This window comes from Geotrypetes seraphini, chromosome 3, assembly GCF_902459505.1.
Source record: "Geotrypetes seraphini chromosome 3, aGeoSer1.1, whole genome shotgun sequence".
Lineage (NCBI taxonomy): Eukaryota > Metazoa > Chordata > Amphibia > Gymnophiona > Dermophiidae > Geotrypetes > Geotrypetes seraphini.
Genome location: NC_047086.1, coordinates 341,761,092 through 341,774,263, shown reverse-complemented (window position 1 = coordinate 341,774,263; position 13,172 = coordinate 341,761,092). Strand labels below are relative to the sequence as shown.

The 13,172-nt window shown below is 46.7% G+C and overlaps 1 protein-coding gene across 3 annotated transcripts in view; it reads left to right on the top strand.

The window, feature by feature from the left end:
• The window catches only part of ALK (ALK receptor tyrosine kinase), a 792,617-nt gene that overhangs the window by 713,042 nt on the left and 66,403 nt on the right, over positions 1–13,172 (top strand). For all 3 annotated transcript variants that reach the window (XM_033937961.1, XM_033937960.1, XM_033937962.1), the window contains one exon: positions 3,640–3,771. In XM_033937961.1, the coding sequence (XP_033793852.1) occupies positions 3,640–3,771 (132 nt within the window). The remainder of the gene's footprint in view (positions 1–3,639; positions 3,772–13,172) is intronic.

The window sequence follows — 13,172 nt, the reverse complement described above, 5'->3', positions numbered from 1 at the left end:
ATCTACTACTTAGTAGCTTCATCGCATGCCCCCTAGTCCTAGTAGTTTTCAGGATTTTCTTCTGTGAACACAGAGCAGAATTATTTGTTAGCTTTTTCCTCATCGGTCTCCACATAGCAGCTTGAAGCTTCTTTCAATCTCACAATTCCATTTTTGCCTTCCTCCCTTCACTAATATACTTGAAAAAAATTGTCACCCTTTTTTTTTTTTTTTTTATTTCTAGTCATTTGCTCTTCCACTTGCGCTTTTGCCAGACTTGTCTCTTTCTTGGCTTCTTTCAGTTTCATCTGGTATTCTGTTCTGTGCTTCTCATCATGAGTTTATCTTTTTGTATTTCCCAAATACCAACTTTTTTGCCTTTATTTTCTCCATCACTTCTTTGCAAAACCATATCAGTTTCCTTTTTCTCTTGCTTTTGTTTATTTTCCTCACATATAGGTTGGTGGCCGATTTTATTGCTCCTTTCTGCTTGGACCACTGTTTTTCCACTTCTCTTAAATCCTCCCATCCTATCAGCTCTTTCTTCAGGTACTCCCTCATTTTACTAAAGTCTGCACATTTGAAATCCAGGACTTTGAGTTTTGTGTGACTGCCCCCCCCCCTCCCCCTTTAGCTGTTATATCAAGCCAAACTGTGTGATGATCAGTACCATCCAGGTGGGCACCAACTTGGACACTAGATACACTTTCCCCATTTGTGAACACTAGATCTAGCATCGCTTCTTCCCTCGTGGGTTTCGTCACCATTTGCCTCAGAAGAGCATTTTGAAAGGCATCAACGATCTCTCTGCTTTTTTTTCCCGATTCTGCAGATGGAACTTTTAAATCCACATCTGGCAGGTTGAAATCACCCAACAGTATCACTTCCCCTCTCTTTCCCAACTTTTGGATATCTGCAACTAGATCTCTATCAGGTTGCTTGGATTGTGTCGGAGGTCTGTAGACAACTCCCAAGTAGATAGAAGAAACAATCTTCTCTTTTCAAAGCAATCCATATTGCTTTCTCCTTTCCCCAGGCTCTTTGCGTTTCATTCATTTAGATATTGTTCTTCACATAGAGAGCTACTCCTCCACCTTTTGGGCCATCCTTGTCCTTCCTAAAAAGATTATAGCCCAGTATGTTAGCATCTCATCCATGGGAATCACTGAACCATGTCTCTGTAGTAGCAACAACATCTAAATCTGCCTCTAACATCAGGGCCTGCAGATCATGAACTTTGTTGCTTAGACTTTGACCATTTGTTTTCATTGCTTTCCAGCTACCTTTCAGCGGCACTAACATTTTTGCCTAGTCTCAATTCCTATTCATTGTTAAGGAGTGAATTGCTAAGATTGTTATTTACATTGCTTTCTTTACTACTGTGACATCCTGTCTTTTGCTGGGGGTGGCCACCAGAAGTGATTTGCATCCTTATACCACCCCCACCTTCTAGAAGCATATTGCCTGAATTTCTCAGCAAGGATTCTGCTCATCATTACAATATATAGGGTTACCAGACATCTGCATTTTCCCGGACATGTCCTCCTTTTGAAAAGCTTCTGGCAATGAGCGACGTTAGGATGGCATTTGTGCATGCACGGATGCAGCACAGTGACGAAAATAGACCGTCATCTCTCAAATCTGCTGACCACGACACCCAACTACAAAACATTGAGGCAAGAACTGAAAACCATACTATTCAAGAAATTTGTCAAATGATCTAACCAAATCATATCGACCATTCCCAGATCCCGATGCATACTATAGCTATCAACCTTGTAATCTCTCTGGGAATGCCCAGGCTAATTTCTTGTTGTAAGCCACCTAGAACTGGAAGGTATTGGCGAGATAGAAGACATCAATATAATGTAATGTAATCATCAAATCACACTGGCGCATGCGTGAATGCCGTCTGACGTCACTCGTTGCTCATGCAGGTTGAGGGGGTGGGGAGGGGCATGGGAGCACAATGGGGAGTGGTCAGCCAGAACGGAGCATGCCCGTGAGCCCGAATTTTTCATCTGGAAAATCTGGTAACCCTAATAATATAGTCTCTTGTTTTTCCATGTATTTCCCCATCCTTCTATGTACCTACACCAAGCTTTGAGCCACCTATTTTTGATTTTCATCCTTGTGCTCTCCTTGAACGACCTGAACCACATCTAAGGGCCTGTTTTACAAAGCCATGCTAGCGGCTGCTGTGCGGTAACGGCCCCGAAGCCCATAGAGATTTAAAGGGCTTCGGGGCTGTTGCCACGCGGCTTTGTAAAACAGGCCCTAAGTTATTTGTGTGTGATATTCTGAGGGCTGTACTTGAATGTTTGCAATTATGTCTGTATTGCTCAGAATAAAAAAAATTCACTTCTTGCTTTATTTGTTGTGATTTTGTGAACTGAATAAGAACTAAAATTTTGGGGAGAGCAAGACTAAAATATCACTAGTATTGAGCTGGTGTATGGTTTTCTGTGTACAATGCAGAACCTAGCATGACTCACAAGTTGTTCTTTTATTGATGTTCTTTCAATCAGAATAAAAGAACCTACACTCACACTGTAGGCTTTAAAATGTTTATTTGCAATGCTTTAACCTCATAAAGCAGTGTTTCCCAACCCTGTCCTGGAGGACCACCAGCCAGTTGGGTTTTGGGGATAACCCTAATGAATATGCATGAGAGAGATTTTCATATAATGGAGGTGAAAGGCATGCAAATCTCCTCCATGCATATTCATTAGGGTTATCCTGAAAACCTGACTGGCTGGTGGTCCTCCAGGACAGGGTTGGGAACCACTGTCATAAAGGATAAATAGAGAACTGGATATCAAAGCTTCAATTTAGTTCCTTTCATTGGCCTCAGACCCACCACTCCACCGCCTAGCACGAACTTTTAGCGGAGAGAATACATGGCTCTTCATTATCGGCCCAGCAAATTATATTCTTCAGTTTAATCCTTACACATAGTTTAAATGTTATAATGAATTCAATAAGTTAATAATATTCAGTGAAAGCTCAAAAGACTTAGGTTGGCTTAGTACATGCAGCCCGGGAGGGAATGATGAAGAGCCTTGTAATTCTCCCCGCTAAAAGTTCTTGGGTCTGAGGCCAATGAAAGGAAGTAAATTGAAGCTTTGATATCCAGTTCTCTATTTATTATTTATAGTGTGTAAGTGTTCTGGATATAGTTTTTGAACTTAATCATCACTATCTTTAACCTCATAAAGGTGCATAAAATCATCTTTCTGTTTTGAGCGGGGAGATGCAGGGAAGAAAATTAAGACTGTGGGGACGGTGAGGGGATGGGGATGAATCTTTGTCCCCGCTCCACTCTCTAAGTTAGGGCACACCCAGTCCAGAAGCATCGGACAGTAGAAATGTCAGGAGAAGACAGCTGACGCTAGAATTGGTATATAGTTGTCAGTGGTCCAAAATAGAAGAAAACTCCAACAGAAGTTAGAACTGGAACATGGTGAAACAATCATGGATAATTAAGCAAGTATTACATACAGTTTATTTACTGAAAAATGCTTCTTAAGGAGTTTGACTATCATGCAGTCAAAATCTTAGAAAGATGTGGTAATATCCTTATATTCTTAAAGCTTATAGTGCAATGTATAGTAAAGAGGAAAATTTTCAAGCCAATTGAAATTGTGTTTCTACACACAGGACAGCTCCACGATACGAAGAGTGTGTGCCGGAGAGACTAATGAAATTGAAGAGGAAATTCAAGTTAATAGGAGTGTGGCTGAATGGGCTGGAGGAGGAGGTGGTGGTGGAGGCGCTACATATATATTTAAGGTAAGGAAGCGGAGCGACTGCACTCTCCATAACTGCTTATATGTCATTTCCTGAATTCCAGGACTCCGAAATGTTTGGGTACCACCCTGTTTCCTCGCTATTAAACATTCACCATAGCTGCTCAAACAAGGGCTCTCAGGGTTGCTGTAGATGCAATCTTCACAGGCTTTAAAGGCTTCCGTGCCTGCCTCAGCCCTGCCCAAGGATAGATTGAGGCATCAATCAAGGACAAAGTCATGGACCCCTGCTTGGCGTTGAGCACGGATTGGGATTGGGATTGGCATGGATCCATTCCGCGCATGCTTTGTCGTCGGCAGATAAGTTATCTCCTGGGTCAGAGCATCGACCCCTGCCTCAATGCTCTTCGATGCACAGTTGATGCTCCTTTTAACACACACCCCTGTTTCATCTAGAAAAGAGTATTTTGAGGAGTCTGATTCGGATATCTTCAATCACTCTTATGAGGATCTCCTAGACTTGTCAGCAGAAGAATCCTATGATTTACCATCTGATCCTTCTCCGTCTCAAAGGCATGTCTCTACCAGAAAGCATCTTTTACTGGCTTTGTGAGACAAATGAGTCCAGTTCTACCCATTAAAATGGAGACAGAGGAAGAACTCCATTCTGAGCTTTTTAACTTTGAATCACCTCCAAATGACTGTAAAAAAGTGCCTTTACATAAAGTCAAGAGAGATACTCTTTTTAAGAGCTGGGAAACCCCTCTATAAGTCCACATAGATCCTAAAAAAATTGTCACAATGTATAGAATACAAAAGTGTCCAGGATTTGAGAGAATAATTAGCTTATTGTGTCATGCTCACAAATTTGTTCAGCTATCACCCCTGTTCCATAAGCTCCATTGGCTCCCAATATGTTTACATATTATTTACAAAATTTTGACTCTTACACACAAGACGTATCAACTATCCTACCTTTCATATATGATTATCCCTTACATATCCCTACATGCTCTGTGTTCAGTTGATGCCAACCATCTAGTTCTTCCAGGGCCAAAATAGATACATTATGAATCGACAAGGAAGTTTGCATTTTTCTTCACTGCCCTCAAACTTTGGTATAATCTTCTATCACACAGCCACTTTTTTATAAAATTTAAGACGTTGCTGAAAACTTATATTTATTCAGACTTGCATTTGACCTCACAAATGCTTAACTTTTATGATCAGTCTATCCTCTTCATTCTATGACCTTGAAGGAGTATAAATGGAGAAAACAGTTGTGTGACTTCTCTCATGTATGAATGACAACTATGAATGTATGAATTTTTTCTGTCAAATTTTAATGGAATTCCTTTCTTTTAGTTGTATTTTTTATGTACACTGCTATGATCCATTTGCTGGAATAGGTGGTTAATCAAGAAATAATAAACCATAAACTTCAACATCATTCTCTAGTTGAGGAATTTGCATTAAAACTTTCATGCAGTTCAAAGTCTTATGCTCCGGCTCCTCCATGAAGGGAAGCCAGAACACTAGATTCCTTTGGGAAATACATTTTTCAATCATCTTTGCTAACAAATAGAATCTTGGATTACCAATTCTATACTTCCATTTATTTAAAATCTTCACAAGGGGGAATAGGATCTCATTCCTTTTGTATGGAAGCCATCAAAATTTGGACTTGGGCAACTGCTCATGGGATACTTCTCAGGATGGTTTACGTAGCAGGAAAAAAGAATGTTCTCACAGACAAGTTGAGTAGACTTCTTCAACCTTACAAACGGTCTCTCAGCATGACTGTCTTGCATCCAATTTTTGCTCAATGGGGAGCACCGCAGAAAAAAAAAAGACTTCCATAATTCTGTTCCAGACTCTTTGCCTATGACCACATGGCTTCGGACACCTTTCTTCTTCACTGGGAAAACCAAGACTGTGAATTAAAGAAAGCGTGGGACAGGCATATGGGATCTCTTAGAGAGAGGAGGAGATATGGTTCTTTTCCTGATGTAGATTGCATTCTCTGAAACCCAGCAATACTTCCAGCAATACTAGACTACCCAGCAATACTAGACTACCTTCTATATCTTTTCAACGCTGGTCAGTTAGAGTTCATCTCAGTGCTATCAGTGCATTCCACTCACATCTAGACAAAAAAAACCCAAAAACCCTAAGGCTGCAGATTTAGTGTTAATAATGCAATTAATGTGCTAAATATTTAATGCCAATTAAAAAAATTATTGTGATTAAAATGACTACCTTGTCTGCATCAGAACTCACTGCTTCTCCAGATCTGAAAGACCTCCTGTTCATGCTGCCGCTGGCTCTGCCTTACCCAGAAATAGGAAGTTACATCAAGGTTGTGTGCCAGCCCACAGTATACAGACTATGGCCACCTTAGTAGTTCATTTCTGTTCTACCTCTGTTGAGGACATCTGCAAAGCAGCTACTTGGTCTTCAGTGCATATGTTTACCTCCTCATTACTGTTTGGAACAAAACTCCAGAAGAGACAGTTGGTTTGAACAAGCAGTTCTGCCAAATCTTTTCCTGAACATCAACTTTCCCTCAGGCCCTGTTGAATTTCACCACGATCATGTTTATTCTTTGTATAACCTCTTCCAGAGTTGTGATCCTGGCAGTATGGGAGTCCCACGCATGAGAATATAATGCCTGCTTTTCCTGTAGCAGGTATGGCAGCTCAAGTGTAATGCAATCTTCTGACAGGTTGCTGTTGGGAGAAAAACTGGTAGAAGGAGAACCGGCATCTCTCCAGGCCTTAGTCTGAGATACCCAAGGTCTTTTTCCACCAGGGGAATCTAAAGATGTAAGAGGTGTTAGAGTTGGGCTGCTCATTTAGAGAGGGGAGCTAAGTCCTCTTCCCCAGAGGCCAAGGGAGGAAAAAGGGAGGGAGTGAGACCTTTTCCCTGAAGAGGGAGGCATGAAAGCTAAAACCTTAGCTTAATACTACAGTGTAGAAGGTGCCAGAAGAAATAGGATCATAAAGAAGGATCCCTCAGTTGAGAAGGAGAGTGAAGCTGCTAATATGTTTCACATCCCAGGAAGTGGGAAAAGAGTAGGAAAAAGAAGTGTGATAATCCAATGTAAGTCCCGGGTGCATTCTACCAACCTCAAGCAAAGAGGAGCCATGAGTAATTTGGATTTTAAGGAGAAATGTCCCTAAGGAAGGACTTGTCTTTTGAATGAAATAACTACACAGAGGAGAGAGAAGGAGAAGGACAGATAAGCAGGGACCATTCCAGGACCAACATACTACTTGCACTTAGAAGGCCTGGACATTTGGGTCACCAAGATACCCAGTGAATACAAAGCACTTATAAAGAGCAGGGGGAGTAAGCAGGGTATAGCACCCATCATAGTAAGGAGAATTCTAGACAAGAGATGCAAGAGAGCAGGGCAGCTGTCCTTTCTTCAACCCGGTTGGATTTTTATCACAGTATTTTTTATCATTGTACTTTTTTAATTGAATTTCATGGTTTTATATGTCAGTGTTTATTAAATTATCTCCAGAACATCTGTATCCATAGTTTTTGGTTTTATTTTCATTTATGGATGGCTTGCCTAAAACGTCCAACCTCAAACTTAGATGTCCTTTTGAAAATGCCCCTCTTAGTTCAGCAATTTTCCACTTTTTTTGTTCTGTCGGAAAAATAAACAAAGTGGAAAATCACTGGGCGTGGAGGGGCATCATAATTAAAAAAAAAATGTCTAAGTCCCCTTTTGGCTTAGGTCCTAAACCAGGGCTGCCCAAGTCCGGTCCTCGAGATCTACTGGCAGGCCAAGTTTTCAGGATATTCACAATGAATATGCATGAGAGAGATTTGCCTGCACTTCCTTCTTGGTATGCAAATCTCTCTCTCTCATGAATATTCATTGTGAATATCCTGAAATTTGGCCTGCCAGTAGATTTCGAGGACCGGACTTGGGCAGCCCTGCTACTGAAAGTAGAAGCAGGTAAAAAGCAATGTTACTTACCGTAACAGTTGTTATCCAGGGACAGCAGGCAGCTATTCTCACTAGTGGGTGATGTCATCAGACAGAGCCCCGGTACGGACGTCTCACAAGCACGTGTTGCTTGTAGAAACTTAAAAGTTTCTAGATGCCCGCACCGCGCATGCGCCGGTGCCTTCCCGCCCGGAGATCCGGGCGTGTCTCCTCAGTTCAGGTAGCTAGCCTGAGAAGCCAACCCAGGGGAGGTGGGTGGGACGTGAGAATAGCTGCCTGCTGTCCCTGGATAACAACTGTTACGGTAAGTAACATTGCTTTATCCCAGGACAAGCAGGCAGGTATTCTCACTAGTGGGTGACCTCCAAGCTAACCTCAGTGGGATGGAGGGGGAGTTGGCGACTTAAGAGAATAAATTTTTCAATACTGTTTGGCCAAACTGTCCATCCCGTCTGGAGAGAGTATCCAGACAATAATGTGAGGTGAATGTGTGAACCGAGGACCAGGTGGCAGCCTTACAAATTTCCTCGATTGGTGTTGATCTGAGGAATGCTACTGAGGCTGCCATTGCTCTGACCTTATGGGCTGTGACCTTACAAGGAAGTGATAATCCAGCCTGGGCATAGCAGAAAGAGATACAAGCCGCCATCCAATTAGAGATGGTGCGCTTTGATACGGGTCTTCCCAACTTATTAGGGTCGAAGGAGACAAAAAGTTGAGGAGTGGTTCTGTGTGGCTTGGTGCGATCCAGGTAGAAAGCCAGCGCACGTTTACAGTCTAGAGTGTGAAGGGCCGATTCTCCGTGGTGAGAATGGGGCTTAGGGAAGAATACTGGAAGTACAATGGATTGGTTGAGATGAAATTCTGAGACCACCTTAGGCAGGAATTTCGGGTGAGTGCAGAGGACCACCTTGTCATGATGGAATACTGTGAATGGTGGATCCGCCATCAGTGCCTGGAGTTCGCTGACTCTGCGAGCGGACGTAAGGGCTACCAGGAAAAGCACTTTCCAGGTGAGATACTTAAGAGGGGCCCTGTTGAGTGGTTCAAACGGGGGCTTCATGAGACAGGAAAGGACTACATTGAGGTCCCAAACTACTGGGGGTGGTTTGAGAGGAGGGTTAACATGGAAGAGTCCTTTCATAAATCTGGCGACCACCGGATGGGCCGAGAGGGGTTTCCCTTGTAGGGGCTGGTGGAACGCCGCAATAGCGCTCAGGTGGACTCGTATGGATGTAGACTTGAGCCCGGATTGAGATAGGTGTAGGAGATAGTCCAGCACGGAGGATAAGGAAGCTCGCTGAGGTTCCTTTGATTTAGAAACACACCATGAGGAGAATCTAGTCCATTTCTGGGAGTAGCATTGTCGAGTGGCGGGCTTCCTGGAAGCTTCCAAGACCTCCCTCACTTCTTGAGAGAAGTGGTGAGGGGTTACGTTGAGAGGAACCAAGCTGTCAGGTGGAGAGACTGCAGGTTGGGATGAAGCAGTGATCCTTGATGTTGAGTAAGTAGTGAAGGAAACACTGGAAGTGGTACTGGTTCCCTGCTGCTGAGTTGAAGTAGGAGGGAGAACCAAGGTTGTCTGGGCCACCGAGGAGCTATTAGGATCATGGTGGCCTGTTCGAGTTTCAGCTTGACCAGAGTCTTCTGGATCAGCGGGAATGGTGGGAACGCATATAGAAATCGTTTCCCCCAGTTCAGTAGAAAAGCATCTGCCTCGAGGCGATGAGGGGTGTAGATCCTGGAGCAAAACTGAGGCAGTTTGGAGTTGTGGGGAGCCGCAAAGAGGTCTATCTGAGGCGTCCCCCACTGTGTGAAGATTTGGTGAAGGGGGCTGGAATGGAGAGTCCATTCGTGCAGTTGTAGTAGACGACTCAGTTTGTCTGCTAAGACGTTCTCCCCCTGAATGTAGACTGCTCTGAGGAAGGCGTTGTGGCGCACCGCCCAGTCCCAGACTCGTAGAGCTTCCTGGCAAAGGAGGGCCGAGCCCGTGCCTCCTTGCTTGTTGATATAATACATGGCGGCCTGATTGTCTGTGCGAATGAGGATTACCATGTCGTGAAGTAGGTGTTGGAAAGCTTGGAGCGCATTGAAGATGGCTCTGAGTTCCAGTAGATTGATTTGGTGTAGTCTTTCCGCACTGGTCCAGAATCCTTGGGTGCGGAGACCATCCAGGTGGGCCCCCCATGCATAATTCGACGAATCGGTTGTGAGAACTTTCTGATGGGGGGGAGAGTGCATCAGCAAACCTCTGGATAGATTCGAAGAGGTCATCCACCAAAGTAGAGACTGCCGAAGAGCAGGTGTGACTAAGATGTGTTTGGATAGTGGATCGGACGTCTGATTCCACTGTGATGCCAGGGTCCACTGGGGGATCCTGAGATGGAGTCTGGCAAAGGGTGTCACATGTACTGTGGAGGCCATATGGCCCAGGAGCACCATCAGTTGTCTCGCCGGTAGGGTTTGGCGAGTAGACACCGACTGGCAGAGATGAAGAAGAGACTCCATGCGTTGCAGAGGCAGGAATGCTCGGAGTCGGGTGGTGTCCAGGACCGCTCCGATGAAGGGGAGGGACTGGGTGGGTTGTAGATGAGACTTGGAAAAGTTGATCTCGAAGCCCAAATTCTGGAGGAAGTAGGTTGTAGCCAAGGCCGCCGAAGTGACCTCTGGGGCTGACGGGGCCTTGATGAGCCAGTCGTCGAGGTATGGGAACACCTGTAGACCCCTGTCCCGGAGTGCCGCGGCCACTACCACCAGGCACTTTGTGAAGACTCTGGGGGACGAAGATAGGCCGAATGGTAGCACTCGATATTGTAGGTGCAGATTTCCCACCCGAAATCTGAGGAACTTTCGGGAGGCCGGGTGAATGGGGATGTGAGTGTAGGCCTCCTTGAGATCCAGGGAGCATAACCAGTCGTTCTGCTCGAGGAGGGGGTATAGAGAAGCCAAAGTCAACATGCGAAACTTCTCTTTGACCAGAAACTTGTTGAGGGCCCGAAGGTCTAAAATGGGTCGCAGGTCGCCCGTTTTCTTCGGGACGAGGAAGTACCGGGAGTAAAACCCTCGGTTCAATTGGTCTGACGGGACCGGCTCGACAGCCCGAAGCTGAAGTAAGGTTTGGACTTCCTGAAGAAGAAGGGCGGTCTGCGTCGAGCTTGAAGGATACTCTCTTGGAGGATGGTCCGGGGGGACCCGATGGAATTGAAGGGAGTATCCTTCTCTTATGATGGTAAGGACCCATAGGTCCGTGGTTATGGCCTCCCATCGATGGTAAAAAAGATGGAGGCGGCCCCCTATGGGAGAGGCTGAGTGCAGAACGGTGTCGGTTATGCTCCCGGGAGGGGAGTCAAAAGGGCTGGGGAGCCTTAGGTGCAGCCGGTGGCTGAGGTTTTTGCTGAGACTTCTGGGGAGGTTGTCTCTTCGCAGGTTGTCTCGCAGCAGGCGTTTGTCTGGGCATGTAACGCCGCTGGTAAATCAGGGGTGGCCTGGAAGGTCGATACTGTTGAGGTTTGGGTTTGGGCCGCAGGATGGATTGAAAAGATTTTTCATGATCCGACAGCTTCTTGGTAACAGTTTCGATAGACTCATCGAACAGGTCAGCTCCAGCACATGGTACGTTGGCGAGTCTGTCCTGGAGGTTGGGATCCATATCGATTGTACGGAGCCATGCCAGGCGACGCATGGCTACCGCGCTTGCGGCAGCACGTGCCGAGAGTTCGAATGCATCGAAGGAGGATTGCATCAGCTGGAGGCGTAATTGGGAGAGGGAGGCTACCACTTCCTCGAACTCGAATCGAGCTTGGTTGTCTATGAACGGAGTGAACTTGCGGAGCACCGGCAAGAAGAACTCCAGATAGGAAGAGAAAAAGAAATTGTAGTTCAGCACCCGTGACGCCATCATGGAGTTTTGATAGAATTTTCTACCAAATTTGTCCATCGTTCTCCCCTCTCGGCCCGGCGGTACAGAGGCGTAGACCTGGGAGGGATGAGAGCGTTTAAGAGAGGACTCGACCAGTAGGGATTGGTGGGAGAGTTGAGGGCCCTCAAACCCTTTATGGTGCACGATGCGGTATCGAGCATCGAGTTTGCTGGGAATCGCCGGTATGGAGTACGGTGTTTCGAAACACTGCATGAAGGTCTGATCCAGCAATTTATGCAGGGGGAGCCGAAGCGACTCCGTTGGAGGGTTAGGTAAATGCATGGTGTCCAGATACTCTTTGGAGTATCGGGAGCCCGTGTCAAGGGTCACATCCAGATCATCCGCCATTTGTCGGAGGAATGATGAGAAGGACAATTGATCCGCCAGCGTCGGTCTGTGGGACGGGCTGGAGGAGGAGGAGGCCTCCGGGTCCATGGACATCGGGGAGTGGCAAGGAGAATCGGGCACCGGTGTCTCCTCGTACTCCGGGCCCTCCGGAGGGGACACCTCTGATGAGGAGTATCCCCTACGTTGCAGTTTTTTTCTGCGGTGACACCTCCGAATGGCGTGAAGAGTGCCAGGATGAGTGTCTTGATCGGTGCCCGTCTCGGTGGCGGGACGGGGATCGGGATCGTCTGTGCATAGCATGGTCTCCCGAGGCCCCCAAGTGGTGGATAGGGCTGGAAGCGGTGGATCGCAACTGGGGTTGCGATGCGGATTCTTGCGATGCTACCCAAGTCTGGTAAGGAGTACGGAAGAACTCTTCCTGACTATGCCCAGGGCTTTGAGTATCGATCGGAGGTCTGGTCCCATGTTGGCGCGGAGGCGTAATGGGTTCTAATGGCGGCATATCGGTAAGCGAGGCTTGCCGCATGGGCATCGCCGCCCTCCCCCGTTCGTCCTCGTCGGTTTTCGAGGTCGAACGGCATGGAGGAGGGGGAGGGGGCGGACCGCCCCTTTGGACCGGTACCGGGAGGTCACCCTGTATGGCAGCGATGAGCCCGGGTCCGATGGTCTGCATGAGCTCAACGAATTGAGCTTCCAGCACGGACCGTAGCGAAGCCGATAAGGAGGGATCCGCACCGAAAGGGGGTCCTCCTGCACGGTCATCGCGCTCCTTCGAGGCCGAGTGCTTCTGCTTAGTAGCTTTCGGCACTTTGATGACCACTGGTGGCACTGTGGAAGGAAGAGGTACCTGAACCGAGGAGACCGGGGCAGGCACCGACGTCGAGCTCGTGGATGGTGTCGGGATGAACGATGCCGGTTTCACCACACTCGATGCAGGAGGGGTCGATACCGGTTTCGCCCGAACCGGGGAGGTATCAGATGAAGTGGAGGCTGAGGGATCCTTAGCTGCGTCCATCTTGAACATCGATTCCCACAATAGGCAACGCCGCTTGAATGAGCGTGCCGTAAGGGTAGAGCAAGGCCTGCACGATTTCGGAATGTGGTCAGGGCCCAAACACTGCAAACAGCGCCGGTGAGGGTCCGTGAGTGAAATCGCGCGTTGGCACTTGCTGCACTTTTTAAACCCGGTGATTGGCCGGGACATAGGCCGGAA